The sequence below is a fragment of the Podarcis muralis genome, chromosome 15 (genome assembly GCF_964188315.1).
Source record: "Podarcis muralis chromosome 15, rPodMur119.hap1.1, whole genome shotgun sequence".
In the NCBI taxonomy this organism is placed as follows: domain Eukaryota; kingdom Metazoa; phylum Chordata; class Lepidosauria; order Squamata; family Lacertidae; genus Podarcis; species Podarcis muralis.
Window position 1 is genome coordinate 10,911,683 of NC_135669.1, and position 16,925 is coordinate 10,928,607.

General features: G+C 44.9%; 1 protein-coding gene across 21 annotated transcripts in view; it reads left to right on the top strand.

Annotated features, from left to right (window-relative positions):
- The window catches only part of CAMK2B (calcium/calmodulin dependent protein kinase II beta), a 217,973-nt gene that overhangs the window by 193,249 nt on the left and 7,799 nt on the right, over positions 1-16,925 (top strand). For 10 of the 21 annotated variants that reach the window (XM_077919873.1, XM_077919880.1, XM_077919875.1 and 7 more), the window contains 6 exons: positions 5,422-5,544; positions 6,657-6,785; positions 7,880-8,008; positions 9,794-9,922; positions 11,098-11,226; positions 12,477-12,605. The exons of 10 other annotated variants lie outside the window; for them this stretch is intronic. In XM_077919873.1, coding sequence (XP_077775999.1) covers positions 5,422-5,544; positions 6,657-6,785; positions 7,880-8,008; positions 9,794-9,922; positions 11,098-11,226; positions 12,477-12,605 — 768 coding nt within the window. The remainder of the gene's footprint in view (positions 1-5,421; positions 5,545-6,656; positions 6,786-7,879; positions 8,009-9,793; positions 9,923-11,097; positions 11,227-12,476; positions 12,606-16,925) is intronic. One more of the 21 variants, XM_077919882.1, reaches the window with a different exon arrangement.

A 16,925-nucleotide genomic window follows, 5' to 3' on the forward strand; every position in this document is an offset into this window, starting at 1 on the left:
TTTTATAGTAGTGTCCAAAAAATGTATTTCTTGCATAGATTGATTCATTGTTAGGTTGATTGTGGGGTGAAAATCATTGAATTTCTGGTGGAAGGTGTTCAGGGTCTGTTGACCATGTGTCCAGATGATAAAAATATCATCAATGTATCGCAGGTACAAGAGAGGTTTGAGTGGGTAGGAGTTTAGGAAACGTTGTTCTAAATCTGCCATGAAGATGTTGGCATACTGTGGGGCCATGCGGGTGCCCATTGCTGTGCCGCTGATCTGAAGGAACAGGTCATCACCGAATTTGAAGTTGTTGTGGGTAAGGACAAATTGGCAGAGTTTGGTGGCAAAGTCCGCTGTGGTTTTATCTGAAATGGTGTTCCTTATAGCTTGTAAACCATCGTTGTGTGGGATGTTGGTATACAGAGATTCCACATCCATAGTAGCTAGTATAGTGTTGTTGGGAAGATTATTTAAAGATTGTATTTTCCTCAGGAAATCTGTGGTGTCACGTACATAGCTGGGAGCACTGATGGCATATGGTTTCAGAACAGTGTCCATATAACCGGAGACACCCACTGTGATAGTGCCAATACCTGAAATGATGGGGCGTCCTGGATTTCCTGGTTTGTGTATTTTAGGTAGAAGATAGAAAGTTCCTGGTCGAGGTTCTGTTGGTGTGTTGGTGAGGATCTGTTCTTGGATGTGTGGGGGTAGCTCCTTAACAATCTTGTTCAGTTCTTTTTTGTATTCTTGTGTGGGGTCTGAGTCCAATTTTATGTAAAAGGCAGTATTGGAAAGTTGTCTGTGAGCCTCCTGGATGTAGTCAGTTTTGTTCATGATGACGACAGCTCCACCTTTGTCTGCTTCTTTAATTATAATGTCTGGGTTGTTTCTGAGATTATCTATGGCTCTCCTTTCAGCATAGTTTAGATTTTGTTGTAAGCGGTGGTGTTTTCTGGTCACATCTGTTTGTATTCTGTGGCGGAAGCAGTCAATGTACAAGCCTTTTACATAAAATTGAACTCAGACCCCACACAAGAATACAAAAAAGAACTGAACAAGATTGTTAAGGAGCTACCCCCACACATCCAAGAACAGATCCTCACCAACACACCAACAGAACCTCGACCAGGAACTTTCTATCTTCTACCTAAAATACACAAACCAGGAAATCCAGGACGCCCCATCATTTCAGGTATTGGCACTATCACAGTGGGTGTCTCCGGTTATATGGACACTGTTCTGAAACCATATGCCATCAGTGCTCCCAGCTATGTACGTGACACCACAGATTTCCTGAGGAAAATACAATCTTTAAATAATCTTCCCAACAACACTATACTAGCTACTATGGATGTGGAATCTCTGTATACCAACATCCCACACAACGATGGTTTACAAGCTATAAGGAACACCATTTCAGATAAAACCACAGCGGACTTTGCCACCAAACTCTGCCAATTTGTCCTTACCCACAACAACTTCAAATTCGGTGATGACCTGTTCCTTCAGATCAGCGGCACAGCAATGGGCACCCGCATGGCCCCACAGTATGCCAACATCTTCATGGCAGATTTAGAACAACGTTTCCTAAACTCCTACCCACTCAAACCTCTCTTGTACCTGCGATACATTGATGATATTTTTATCATCTGGACACATGGTCAACAGACCCTGAACACCTTCCACCAGAAATTCAATGATTTTCACCCCACAATCAACCTAACAATGAATCAATCTATGCAAGAAATACATTTTTTGGACACTACTATAAAAATACAGGATGGGCGCATAGACACCACCTTATACCGTAAACCAACTGACCGACAAACATATCTACATGCCTCTAGCCACCATCCCAAACATACCAAACAGTCCATTGTTTATAGCCAGGCACTACGTTACAGCCGTATCTGTTCCAATTCTACAGACAGAGACTCTCACCTAAGAGATCTACAGCAAACCTTTTTAGAACTAAAATACCCAGCAGATGAAGTTAGACAACAGATCAACAGAGCCAGACTGATACCCAGAGAGAACTTGCTGCAAGACAGACCCAAAAAAGAAAATAACAGAACTCCTCTAGTCATCACATACAGCTCCCAAGTTAAAACAGTACAACGCATCATCAGAGATCTACAACCTCTCCTGGACAATGACAGTTCTCTTTCTCAAGCTCTGGGAGGAAGACCTTTCATTGCCTACAGACAGCCACCCAATCTTAAACAACTCCTAACCCACAATAATACTACAACCAGACTTAACACGGACACTGGCACCAGATCCTGCAATAAACCCAGATGCCAACTTTGCTGCCACATACACCCGGACAACACCATTACTGGCCCCAACAACATCACACACACCATCTCTGGACTATTTAATTGCTCATCGTCTAACATTGTGTATGCCATCAAATGCCAACAGTGTCCTTCAGCTCTCTATATTGGACAAACAGGCCAAACCTTACGCCAAAGAATAAACGGACATAAATCTGACATCAAGAATCACAAGACAGAGAAACCAGTAGGAGAACACTTCAATCTCCCAGGACATTCTATACAAGATCTCAAAGTAGCTGTTTTACTACAAAGGAATTTCAGAAATAGACTGGAAAGAGAAGCTGCTGAATTGCAAATCATTACCAAACTTAAAACCATGGAGACACCTGGCCTGAATAAAGACATTGGATTCTTATCTCACTATACATGACAAAGCCATTTTTCACCTTCTCACCCCTTGCTTTTTCCTGTAAGACCTACTGCAGTCGTTAATAGTCGTCAACAGGCTCATCACAGCTATCTGCCAATCACCCATCCCCACCCTCCTCTGAGTAATACCCCTCCCCACCTTCTCACTATATAGAAGGATCTGGCAACTTCTGTTTCAGTGTATCTGAAGAAGTGTGCATGCACACGAAAGCTCATACCAAGAACTAACTTAGTTGGTCTTTAAGGTGCTACTGGAAGGAATTTTTTTTGTTTTGACTATGGCAGACCAACACGGCTACCCATCTGTAACTATTCATTCTAAGTGTAAGTCTTTTGCACATGGCTCTGGTTGGAAGATCTTGAAGTTCTACAAAGTGCAAGGTAGATTGAACAAGCCTGAAGTCTGCCTCATTCCTGCTTTGAGAGTGCCACTGAAGCAGTGTAGTCAGAGATGTGTGTCCCAAGATCCCTTGCAGCAGCATTGGTCAATAGCCTTCACTTTTTCAGACCCAGGAAGGATGATCGGAGGCAAAGGAAGGCAGAGCCACTACATTGTTGTTAATGGTTGTATAGAACAGGGTATTTTTGCTAATGCAGTTTGCATTGAAAAAACCAAAATGCAGAAAAAAGGGAAAAAGAAAAAGACACTGCCTTTTGCTGAATATCACACTTTACTCTCTTTCTCTCTGCATCTTTCTTTCATTTTAAAATGAAAACCAAACAGATTCTAGCCCCAGCTCCAGTATGCATGATCGACTTTAGGTTGGGCAATACCCACTTCTGTGGGTTTGGCCCACCTGTGGAAGACCCATGTTGTAGAAGAGGCTGGGACACATTTTTCACATTGTGTAATGCAGTTCCATGAGTGTGTGTAAGCAAAATGTGTAAGTTTGGCCATGGGAGGCAGAGCAAATATTGATGCAGATGTTTATTGCTACTCTTTGGTGGGGTTACAGAGTATTGTAAAGAGAGCAAACTCAAGTGTTTCCTGTTACTCTGGATACTTTTGTCTTGGAAGCAACAGGAAGTTGGGTTTGTTCTGTTCGGGGCTGGGTAATGGGTGTGTGGGCTTTGTAATCCTGTGCATGTATGCCCAGAAGTCAATCCCACTGAGTTCAGTAGGAGGTCCTTCCATGTGCGCCTTTGTACCTAAACTGCATTTTTTTGTTTTGAAGGATATCCTCTTTAAGTTGTTATAGTGTAACTCTTGGGTCCTGGAAAACACTCCGGGTAGTGGGGAGGGGACTTGTTTTCTTTTGACTGGCGGGGGACATTAATTAAATAAGTGCTGCACACAGTTTTTGTAACAGGTTGCATCTAATTCTCTCGGCAAGATTACCTGGGAGTAGGTAAACCAGACTGGTCTTGTCTTTTCTGTAAGAGTGACTTTAAAGATTGCCTCCACTTTCAAGCTGACAACTGGCTTAGTGGTGCTGGAAAGAGTGGAATGCAAACAGCCTTGTAATTTAGCACACGAGTGGGCAGACGTTAGATCAGGAGCTTACTGATAGATCACTTATGTGTTTTGCAGTAGATCAGCAATGACTGTATGGCTCACAATTATTTAACAAAAGCAACAATAAAAAAAGTCTCCTCCTACCCCCCCCCCCCAAAAAAAAATATTAGGCTGCTTGTGGGAGGAAAATATATGAATCCTTGTGAACCCACATGTGTGGTGAACAACAAAAGAATTGGCTGGGTTCCTGGATTCTAACACAAGAGAGCCCCAGTAGCAGAGTTTCAAACTCACAAAAATCAGCAGCACAGTGGAACATTAGGAATATAGGTTGTTAGACTTTTCTTACCCCGTTTACAACACTCCCCTCTTTCTACCTCTTTTGCAAGGAACAGACCACTCCCCGCTAAGCAAGTTTAAAAAGATTTACTTACAGATTCATAGATCTGATACATGTGTTGTTCCATGCGGCTGCAAGGAGAAATACAGGTAGAATACTCCGGTGTATAAAGTGCAGAATATATTTCCAGACGCTCTGGAGTGAGCAAACACATGTCTTTCTTCATTACATGGTGCACGGGGGCGGGGAACAGGAGAGTGTTTTTATGCGTGAGGACTGCAAACTCAGTTTTCATACTGAAAAAATTGCTTGGCTGAGCTTGTGCTTAGAGGCACGCTGCTCCATAATTCTAAGAGTATGTTTCCACACCCCACCATCCAAAGCCGCCATTTTGCACCCGGTTCTCAGTGGTGGATCTTCGTATGCGAGTTAAAAAAAGCACACACCAAGCAGATTACACAAGGTTGAATTTGCTCACCCAATTTGGCACTCACACCAGGCCGCAAGAACGTTGCAAACGTGGCACGAGGATAGAGTTGTATCCTATCAGCATCTCTCTTGAATATGCAATGTTCTGAAGATACAACTCTGGCCCTACTCAAAGGAGGCCAAGCTGGGAGGTCAAGTGAGGGGGGATGGAGTTGGGGTAAAGGATTGACAGAGAGCAAACCAGCTGAAGCAAACAGATAGTGGAAATCCTCTAGTTAGATGATGCCCTGCCTCCTCTGTGTGTTTTTCTCCTCTTTTAGATTCCATTTTGCCATCCTCTTCTCTTTCTCTGCCAATTTATATTTTGCTTTCCTATTCTCTCTTTTCTCCCATCAGAGCCGCCATTTTTCTTTGGAACTTTTTATTTCTCGCTTTATGGTGTTTGTTTTTCCTTTCCCCCTCCCTCTCTTTTTTCCTCTCTTACCCATTCACATCAGTTAAGGCTGCTGATAATGAGCTTGTAAAAAGCCAGTTGAATCCAGGATCTGTCCCTGAACTTCCTCCCAGTCTGCAGACTTCTCCGATACCATCTGCTGCTGCTGCTGCTGTTGCTGCTGCTTGTAAGTCACAAAGTCCCTGTGCTCCTTTCCCCAACTTTCCACTCAACTGTGGTTGACCCGTCAGTAAATGCCCCAAGACCTTTAGCCATAGGTCCAGTTCAGATGTAATTTTAAGCTGTGATTTTAAGTGAACCTGCATGAGCCTCAGGCTTACACACACACACACACACACACACACACACACACACACACACACACACACTTACTTCCCCTCTGCTTGTCTTTCACGCACCCGAGGGAGGAGATTGAAAGCATCAGTTCTGGATTTAAAACTAATTGTAGCTACCAGTGATGCTGCAGCTCAGGAAACTATGGTTGTTGTTTTTTTAAAAAAAACCTGTTATTTGAGAACAAGCCAGGATCTGAAACTGTGGTTCATAGTGTAAATAAACCATAGTTTCATCTGAATTCAGATGCCATGGGGGACTAAGGTTAGTTTAAAATTGAAAGTAGAAAGGTTTGATATTCTCCTGTAGCATGCAGAAGAGGTTGGGGTATGCATGAGCCAGAGGCACTTGACATTATCACATAGTGGGAACCAGTGCTTTCGCACAACATCTGAACAAGTCATAGGTCTGTCTGTTCTGACAGTGTGGATCAACATTTAGTAAGTGTGTGACACTAGTAGCTATAAATAAATGTAAATATAATAACACAATTTGTGTGTTTGTTGGGGAGGGGGCGCTAGATAGTACCTGATGGACACCTTTCCCACCTAATGCAGTGGTGCCCCGCAAGACGAATGCCTCGCAAGACGAAAAACTCGCTAGACGAAAGGGTTTTCCGTTTTTTGAGTCGTTCTGCAAGACGAATTTCCCTATGGGCTTGCTTCGCAAGACGAAATGTCTTGCGAGTTCTTGCGAGTTTGTTTCCTTTTTCTTAAAGCTGCTAAGCCGTTAATAGCCGCTAAGCCGCTAATAGCCGTGCTTCGCAACACGAAAAAACCGCAAGACGAAGAGACTCGTGGAACGGATTAATTTCGTCTTGCGAGGCACCACTGTGTTTCCATTTCCTAACCCATGTTCCCGGGTTTGTTCATTCTTCTGTTCTTGTTCCATTATACTTGGTTTCTCTTCCTTCTCTACCTCCCTGCCTTTTCTGTCCTGTCTCAGTACCCAAGCTGACTGATGTATTAGGCATGGTGAAAAAGGGATCAGGGGCCCCAGAAGCTGAAGAGTCAAAGACTTTGGTCTCTCCACCCTGCATATCTCCAGCTGTTGCAAACCCTCTACCTCCCCAGTGTAAGTAGCAAGACGCTCTGGGTTTGCAGCACTGGGGGGGTTAATTTGGCACAAAATCCCAGAGGGCCTTCATGGTCTCCATAGAATAGGACTGCCATATTTCAAAAGTAAAAATCAGGACACACGAACAGTTGTTGAGCTTTTTCAGACAACCCTCAAAGAGCTTTTTATAGTAAAAGCTACAAGAGTTTTGGAGCTTTTAAAGATATTTTTGGCACAATTTAACCCCATTGCCGGTTTTCCAGGACATTTGCTTGATTTCCGAAAAAATAATCCAGGACACCATTTTTTGAGGTGAATTCGAGGACATGTCCTGGAAAATCAGGATGGATGGCAGCCCTGCCGTAGAGCCTTTCATTAGTTAAACACAACTTGGAATGAAAATGCTTTCAAATTTCTTTTTTAAAAAATATCTATCATCTATCTAGCTATCTATCATCTATCTATCTATCATCTATCTATCTATCTATCTATCTATCTATCTATCTATCTATCTATCTATCTATCCATTTATATCCTGTCTTTTTTTCATCCTGGAACTCAAAGTGTATGCCTGGGGTCCTCAAGAGTTTCCCCATCCAGGCACTTTAGCAAGGTGGTGGGCTTCAGGTGCCATCAGACCATGGCCTGGCAATGATAAGGCTACATATCTCCCTCTGGGATGTCCCATTGATGCGGGGGCCACCACTGAAAAGGACTTGCCTCAGTGTCGAGGGAACAGAGAAGAAACATGACAATGTATGGTTCATGGTCTGCTGTGTTTTATTCTTTCCTGCTAACGCTGGATCTTCACACAGCAGGGTTGGAATGGCCATAGAGAAGGCTTGTGTGAGCTGGGAGTAAAACATATTAGGGATCTCTTTTTTTGAAAAACTAACATGGGTCTTTGCTCCCACACAAAATATTTGAGGAGACCATTGGGCAAATGAAACCCCAAATTTGTGAATACTAGGAGGAACCCCAAAGCCTTCCTTGCATGCTGTCTTACTTTGATTCCATTCTCTAGCATGGCTTTCTGGTACTTTTCTTTTCATTTTAAAATTGGGTTTCTTTCCCTGTCTCGCCCTCTCTGCTCCCATCTGTTCCTCTCTCAGCTGCAAAGCTTTCTGATGTATTAGGCATGGTGAAACGGGGCTCTGGGCCACCAGAAGCAGAAGAAGCAAAGCCTTCCATCACTTTGCCCTTCCCTCCTTCTGTTGTTGCAAATCCTGTTCCTCTCCAGTGTAAGTAGCATGCGGCACCAGGGACTGCCAAACAGAACTGCTGCTGAGGAGTCTTTCTAGCCATAAAGTAAGGCAGCTGCCCTACTCAGTGTTGCAGGGTCCCTTCCTTGTCCTGAGTTTTGTGCTGCCTAAGGGGTTGATGGGAGTTGTTGTAGTAGTAGTAATAATAATTTATTATTTATACCCTGCCCATCTGGCTGGGCTTCCCCAGCCACTCTGGGCGGCTTCCAAAAAAATATTAAAATACTGTAATACATCAAACATTAAAAGCTTCCCTAAACAGGGCTGCCTTCAGATGTCTTCTAAAGGTCTGGTAGTTGTTGTTCTCTTTGACATCTGGTGGGAGGGCGTTCCACAGGGCGGGCGCCACTACCGAGAAGGCCCTCTGCCTGGTTCCCTGTAACTTGGCTTCTTGAGGTGAGTGAACTGCCAGAAGGCCCTTGGTGCTGGACCTCAGTGTTTGGGTAGAACGATGGGGGTGGAGACGGTCCTTCAGGTATACTGGACCGAGGCCGTTTAGGGCTTTAAAGGTGAGCACCAACACTCTGAATTGTGCTTGGAAACGTACTGGGAGCCAACGTAGGTCTTTCAAGACCGCTGTTATGTGGTCTCAGCGGCCGCTCCCAGTCACCAGTCTAGCTGCCGCGTTCTGGATTAGTTGTAGTAGTCCAAACCATCTGAAAGGCACCAGGTTGCAAAAGGGCTGTGTACGCCAGAGATCAGCAACCTTATCAAAGGATGGGCCAGTCGGCGTTCTGTCTGTCAGAGGATGGGCCGGAGCGTGTGCGCATGCACTCTCTTTTGGGTCAGAGGAGTGTGCGTGCACACATGCTATTTCCGGTGCTCCTCCAACCCAGAAGTGCGCCGGAAATAGCGTGTGCGCATGCACACAGGTACTTCTCCGTCCCTCACGCGTGTGCACATGCTATTTCCTGCACACATCTGGGTTGGAGGAGCACCCATGCACAGGTGCCATCAACCTGGAAGTCGGTCCCCGCGCTGCACCGGTAAGGGCGGCGGGGGTCGCCATGGGCCAGTTAGACAAGCCTCGTGGGCTGGTTAGACAAGCCTCAGAAAAGAGGACTGTAGTGTTAAGACATGGTTGTATCAGGCTTGATACCCTGAATAAGCAACTCCATACAGTGGTACCTCGGGTTAAGTACTTAATTCGTTCTGGCGGTCCGTACTTAACCTGAAACTGTTCTTAACCTGAAGCACCACTTTAGCTAATGGGGCCTCCTGCTGCTGCCGTGCTGCCGGAGCCCAATTTCTGTTCTCAACCTGAAGCAAAGTTCTTAACCTGAAGCACTATTTCTGGGTTAGCGGAGTCTGTAACCTGAAGCGTATGTAACCTGAAGCGTATGTAACCCGAGGTACCACTGTATTTACATAACTAGGAATCGCAACGTTATTTTGCTCTTACATTTTTGCTTTCTAACCCAAGTCATTCTTGGGATAATCTGGGCAATCCCAAATAATTCTGTACTCCGCTTGTCCCATCGTTCTGGCCAAGGCAACATTTCCCCCCATGATGGCAGAGAAAAAAGAACCAACAGCCCCTGAATAACCAAGGGATCTTTAGTGTCTCAGGAACTTTATGAACATCTGAACAAATGTAGACACTGATGCAAGCTAAGCCACATCCTCACTACGTGAAAAGTCCCTCCCCCAAGCAGATTCCTTTCTCTAAACTCCCTCCTCCTTGTTCTTTATTGTGTATTCATTCCCCACCCCATTACTTTTCTGTTTAGTTTTCTCATATTTCTCTCCCTCCTCCCACCCTAGCTGCCCAACTGTCTGATGTATTAGGCATGGTGAAAAAGGGGTCTGGGCCTCCAGGGGCTGAAGAGTCAAAGCCTTCCATCCCTCTGCCTAGCCCATCTCCAGGGGCTGCAAATCCTCTTCCTTTCCAGTGTAAGTAGCAGGCATTGCCTGCATGTAGCTGGAGTATCGCAAGCACCCTGTAGAATCCTTATGGGTTTCCCCCTCTTTTTGTTTTTCCTTGAAAAGAAAGGCCTTGCACTTTGAACAGGGGCAGTTTCGCTGGGTGGTACAGTACAGGGCTTAGCTGCACCATCAGTGAATAAGGACTCAGCTACATTAGTAAAGAACCAACGATTTGAATGCACTATAAGCCTACAACAACAGATGGCAGCAGAGAGCAGGAAATTTTTACAGGTGTTTTTCCATAGAGTTTTTTTATTTTGTTATAACGATTTAATTTCCTACTTATTTGGAGCGTTTTTTCCTGTGTGTAGATCCACCCTAAGAATGGTTGCTTCAGAGCTAGTTGAGTTTGGATTGTTGCCCTGAATAAATTAGGCTCATATGTGCAGGCAGCAGAGAACCCCAGAGTGATATACCCACTCCATACCTCAAGTGGAAATATCCTTAAATGTATTAGATCAGTCCAAGCTCCTTCATTCCTTCCAGGAACCACATGCCAATGGTGAGTGGGGCCAGAGGCAAAAGTGGGCAGAGCAACGAGTGTGAATTTTGCCCTTCTCCATTAGTTTCTACATGCACACCCCTCTCTATCCTCCATTCAGGCAAGCAAGAAGCATTATCAGAGTTCAGGGACACATTCCAGCCACATTAAAAACACCCAAGGAGGGTGCAAGTGGTGGCTGCTGAGTTCTACCTCAAAGGGGGAAAACAGTCTTATTATAAATTATTATAAGGTCTGATCTCAAAAACTCTACCACTCCAGCCTGTTTGTATGCTCATACTTTAGGCAAGTCCCCTCTTTCCCTCCATCTCATTTGTAGTCTGGAGCAGTCTAATTCAGGACTAGTTTTACCTTGTAATGGGCAAGTTGTTGAGACTAATCCTGAGTTATTTCTCTCCTATCTACTCAGTTTTAAAAGTTGAGGGACTCTATGCACTGAAAAATAATTCTAGGAAGAATATTGCTTGCATTGTTACTAGGTTATGGAATGATGGGACTCCAATCCTGTCAAGTTCTCCTCCTTGACCCAATTCTCTTTGCCTGTTTTCTAGTCCTTTCCTCCTTGCTTTCATTTCTTTCTGCTTGTTGCCTTTTGTGTGTTTTTTCTCACCTCTCCCTCCTCTCATCTCTTCCACCCCAGCTGCAAAACTCTGTGATGTATTAGGCATGGTGAAAAAGGGCTCTGGGCTTCCTGAAGGCGAAGAGCCAAAGTCCTCCATCACCCTTCCATGCCCACCTTCAGGTGCTGCCAACCCTCTTCCTCCCCAGTGTAAGTAGTGTGGTGTCACTGGGATTTCTTGTCCCTGGACTGGTGCAGGCCATGCCTTCAGGGATGTTCCAGCAGCCTAGTGTGGCAGCTGGCACTGCTTTGCCTCCCTTTGACTCTAATGTGCAAGCTCTACAGCTCATGTGGCACAATACGTCTTGGGGGCTTTTCCATAGCTTTTTTTATTCATAGAACCATAGAGTTGAATGAGGATTAGTTGGTCACCTGGAGCAGGAAAGGGGAGCCTATGCACCCCCTCCCCAAATACTACTGGACTACAAGTTCCATAACCCCTGACCATTTGCTATGCTGACTGGGGCTGATGGGAACTCAAATCCAACATTTGGAGTACCACGTGTTCTCCATTCCTGATCTAGAGCAGCCTGCTGCTCATTAAAGGCAACCAAAAGCTAGAGCATCCTCAACGGATGCTGGTCTGTTTGAAGATGCCTATCACAGGAGAATTCACTATCCCTCTAGTTAATTTATTCCATTGTTGAACTGCTCTCACCTGTTGAGAAGTTTCTCCTAATGTCCAGTTGAAATCTGTTCTTCAACTTAAACCCCTTAGGTCTAGTCTTGCCTTCTGGGGCAGCAGAGAATAAGTATTTGCCCTTTTCTGTGCGACAGCCCTTCCAAGTATTTGAAGAGTGCTCTCATGTCCCTCTCAGCCTTTTCTTCTCCAGCAGATCCATAAACTTGGAAGAACTGACTTTACCTGCTTTTACTGAATGCTCTTAGCTCTCCCTAACCATGTGGAGGCTATGCACAAGCTCAGACCACCTTACAAAAATCTTGCAGCAAGCTCTGTACAAAGAGCTTGCAGATTCGGTTTGTTCTATGCAAATAAAGTGTGATACACAATAAGGTTCTCACCTTACCAATCATGGTTGGTTTCAGCAAAACAAATAATGATCCCTAATTCAGACATAATTCTAAGCCAGGGATTATGGTTGCATGGAGAGGAGCAAAACAGATAGCTGTGTTCACAGTAAACCACAAAATAATGGTTTCCTGTAATGTGAGCATTGAGCTACTCTTTAGAAAGTGCTATTGCCTTCTTCGTTGGTTAGACTAGAATAGAATAGAATAGAATAGAATAGGAGACACTGTTCACTTTGAATTCTTTCTTAGCTGCCCTCCTTTATCTGATCCCTTTCTTTCCCTTGTTTTTCTAGTCCCTCTCCACTCTCCCATTCATTTGTGTTTTATTATTATTCTCTCCGTGCCTTCTTTCATCTGTCTCACACCAGCTGCCAAGTTGTCTGATATTCTAAGCATGGTGAAACGGGGCTCTGGAGCCCCAGAAGCTGAGGGGCCACAGCCAGCTGTCACCCAGCTTTTCCCAATTCCACTCATCCCAAATCCTCTGCCTTCAGATCGTAAGTAGCATGGTTTCGTGGCCTGCAGCTCTGAGCCCCACTTTGTTCTGTTCAGACCCCAGGGAAGATTCTGTCCTCTTTATTACACTGTAGGTGTGAAATAAATAGCCTAATGGGTATTGCTGCATGGCTTCACATGAAAACACTTCACTTCAGTGAGCAAATAGCTATGCTTGTGTGAATGCAGGCTAACAGAGAAAGTGCATTAAATGCATGGCACAAGCTGAAAATCAAGGTTGCATTGTGGGAGAAGCATTGTGTTTAAAGCCTGGGACATTGCAGATACTGATTTACGATGCTCTTGCTGTGTGTTTAAACAAATAACGGGCATGGGACTGGGCATTTTCCCTCCATCTTTTCTCCCAGAGGTCCAAACACTGCAGTTGTTCTCCTTTCTATCCAGCTGGAGGCATGTTGTTTGAAGAAAGTTTCAGGCCGGAGGGTGCACTATGGTGCACGTCCTACTTCCTCCCTAAAGCCAGTCTGTCTTCTGCCTCAAGGGGATAGTCACGGGTTCAGTCACAGTCACAGTCCTGGTAAATATGGGAATCAAACCGGGTAGTGTGAGGTCTTAGTTTAAGACCACTAGTAAAGCCATGTGCCAGCGGGACGCGGGTGGCGCTGTGGGTAAAAGCCTCAGCGCCTAGGGCTTGCCGATCGAAAGGTCGGCGGTTCGAATCCCCGCGGCGGGGTGCGCTCCCGTTGCTCGGTCCCAGCGCCTGCCAACCTAGCAGTTCGAAAGCACCCCCAGGTGCAAGTAGATAAATAGGGACCGCTTACTGGCGGGAAGGTAAACGGCGTTTCCGTGTGCTGCGCTGGCTCGCCAGATGCAGCTTTGTCACGCTGGCCACGTGACCCGGAAGTGTCTCCGGACAGCGCTGGCCCCTGGCCTCTTAAGTGAGATGGGCGCACAACCCCAGAGTCTGTCAAGACTGGCCTGTACGGGCAGGGGTACCTTTACCTTTACCTTTAAAGCCATGTGCCGATTGGGAAAAGCCAAATGAAAGCCATACTTTGGGAATTGTGTGGTCTGATATTCTGAACTTAGGCGTGATCTCTGGCTGTGTTAGCACGTAGTGCTAAAGCATGGCTTAACATTATGAAGATGAGCTGCAGCAAGCCTCAGGCTCACACGTTCCCGCCTTCTCCACCGGGGCTGGATTATGGCAAATGAATTACGTTTTCAAGGGTGGAATTCATTGGTTATAACGGAACACATGAATGGCTCCCATAATGCATGTTTTCTCAGAAGTCTCATTTCGGGCTGGGTGATATCTGCTTTCCAACATCGTAATATACTGCCAGCTAATATTACGGTATAATACAACATAAACTACATGATACAGCGGCATACTAAGATGTCGGAAAGTTCGCGGGGAGGAAGAAGGCAGTTGCCCGCCATGCAGACAATTAGCATCACCAGGTGCAACTTCTGCCTCTTCCTGTTGAGGCTGGGCGAGCAAAGCCGCTGCCTCCTCCAGCCCCCGCCCACCCGGGCTAAGGCGCCTAAGGCAGCCCCATGAAATGTTCTGTTCGCGCGACTGGCCCAGCCGCCTATAACAGCAGCGAACAACATAAATCAGCAATAAAACTAAATAAAATTCATTAAAAGTGTACAAACTGCATTACCAAAAATAGGTTCTGGCTGATCAGGTCTGATCCAAAGTAGTACACCTACAGAGGATGTTTTGTTCTTGCTGCTGTTGCACCGAGCGCTGAAACTGCACCGCTTTTTTGCTGCACCTAGTAGCAACTGCAGGGGAGAGGCAGAAAAAGTGGTTTCTTTTCTCCACGGGATTGTGAGTCACAAGGTCTCAGGCCATCTCCCTCCGGCCTGAACTTTCTTTCCCCTGCTGAAAACCTGGGAGTCCCGGGCAGCGGTGTTGGTTTACAGGGATGAATAACAGCTTGGCACATTTGCAGCTGGAGGGAGACACCAGCAAACATGAGCTGAGATGCCACACAACTAGTGCTAGGACAGGGCATAGGGAGAACACTCATTTCAAAGCAGAAGCAGGCATGACTGGCAAGCTCACAGGTAAGAACTGGATTTGCTGGAAAGTTAAAGGCACACCCCCCCCCCCCCGGGAGACTAGGTTCATTTTCAAGGAGAAATGTGTAGCTGGATAGGATCAGGATAGTACCGTCTTTCGTTGCTTGCTGGTTTCTTTAAGGCTTAGTGCATATTTTCAACCTGGGCTAGTCTTAGGCAGCTGATTTTGGGTGTCATGAAAGGGCATTTTTACTGCCAGGCAGTGGCGCTTGTGAGATGTTCTGCCTCAGGTGCCAAAATAACTTGGCTGGCCTTGAGGACCATCCAACTTGATGAGAGGTGGGGGGGGGGGAAGCATTTCTGTTCCACTTCATTCAGCAAAATAGTTTCAACAAAATATTTAGGATCACTTCATGTGAATGAATTATCCATTTTGCTATAAACTGCTTTAAAGAGTTCTCCTCCCTCTTTCCCAGAGCCATCCTGTGCATGTTTACCTGGAAGTAAGTCCCTCTGTGTTGAATATAGCTTCCTCCCAGATAAATGTGCACGGAATTGCAACCTCAATTCATTTTTCTGTGGGGATGGATCATTCTAATCCATACATTGGTGATTATGGGCGCAGAAGCAGGCAGGATAGGATGTGGTATTATTATGGAGGGGAAAAGCACTGTTTCATACATTCACATTTTTATGGGATGCAGAGGGATGCAAACAAACAGAAGGAAGTTCACTAGGTTTTTTAAAAAACATAATTTTATTAATCTAGATTTTCAAGATAGCCTGCAAAAGAGAACCATAAAACAAATATAAAACAGATCAAAAGCATGAGAAGCAAAAGCAACCGTAAAAATACAAAAAGCAGTAGATATAAAATCAGTTAAAATCCTGGGCAATCTTTTTTTTTAATGTCTAAAATGTTGCCACATTTTAAGGAAGTTCATTAGTGAGAGGGGCAGTCTATTATGCTTTGAACATAATGGGGGCGATTTTGCAGTTGCAATTAATAGATTAACCCAAAAGTCTGTATAATTACTCCACTGGGGTTGTGCCTAGAATATATTATGGGACGTCTGCTACATGATTCACTACTTTTTCTTTCCTTTTAAAAAGGTAAGTGCAGCTGAGGGGAGCGATTCAGAATGGGACTCCAATGCTGGGGAAGGGTTAAGCTTTCCCCTTTGCAGCTTTCCCCAGGTTTAAACCCCCCCCCCTTAAAAAGCAACTTTATTTGTCCTATGGAAACCTATATAGTAAGTTGTGGAAAAGGGCCTGCTCTCATTTCTCATTATAGTGTTATATTCAGTGATGTCTTTGCCTTTGCAGAAAGTACTCCTGCAAGTTGGGACACCAGGTTTTTGCTGATACCTCTTATAAGCACGTATCAGCTGCTTGTGAGAGTTGATTTACTATTCAGAAAAGAATGGGGTGTGGTGAAGAGGGCTGCAATAGGGGGGTGTGTGTGTGTGTGTGTGTGTTTGCTCATGCACATGTGAGTGGGGCAGTGATAAGCAAAAACCAGGTGCCCAGGTGTAAGTACTTTCCACTATGGCAGATCTACCATTGGATATGACCCAAACATAACAGATTTTCTTTAAAGCCAAACCACTTAGAAGCTTGTTTTATGTTCCCTGAAAGAATCCCCTCAACACATACGCAGTATAAACATGGACGTACAAGTAGCCCCTGCATGCCTAAGAATCAGGAGTGCTCACAAAGCAAAGAATCAGCCAAGGTAAACTCAGATGTTCAAGAACAACTAACCGATACCTTCCCATTTGCTCATTTGCATGCATATCATCTTCTGTCATGCACACGTTTGAGAAACATGAGCTAAAGATTAACATTAGTTCAGGCAAGGGAATCGTCCTGAGCCACCTTGAGTAAAAGTGGCAAGTTTGCATTTGTACTAGGCCTGTGGGGGAGAGGTACCAGATCAAAGGCAAGATTATGTCAGTAGATGAAATTTAAAATGAACAAGAGAGAAGGATGTCAGCAGTATAATTATACCTTGAAAGAGAGGCATTTATGGGACCAATTACACAGAGCCCAGGTCCATGAGCTTTCTTGGATCAGTTTTGCTGCAAGCTGGGGAAACACAGGAGATCTAGGGAAGAGTTGTGTGAAGATGGAAGTTTGATTGAAGCATTCAATTCTAAAGCATTTACGTGCTTTAGAAAAGGGAGTCAAGCGTCTCTTTCCGTAGACCATTAACATGCTTGGCAAGCCATATTTTCTAAGCCCTTGGCTAAGGTGGACATTGAATCCCCGTCACTCAGATCCACAAGTGGCACTTTTGTCAAATGGGACCAACTTGTCCACAAAAT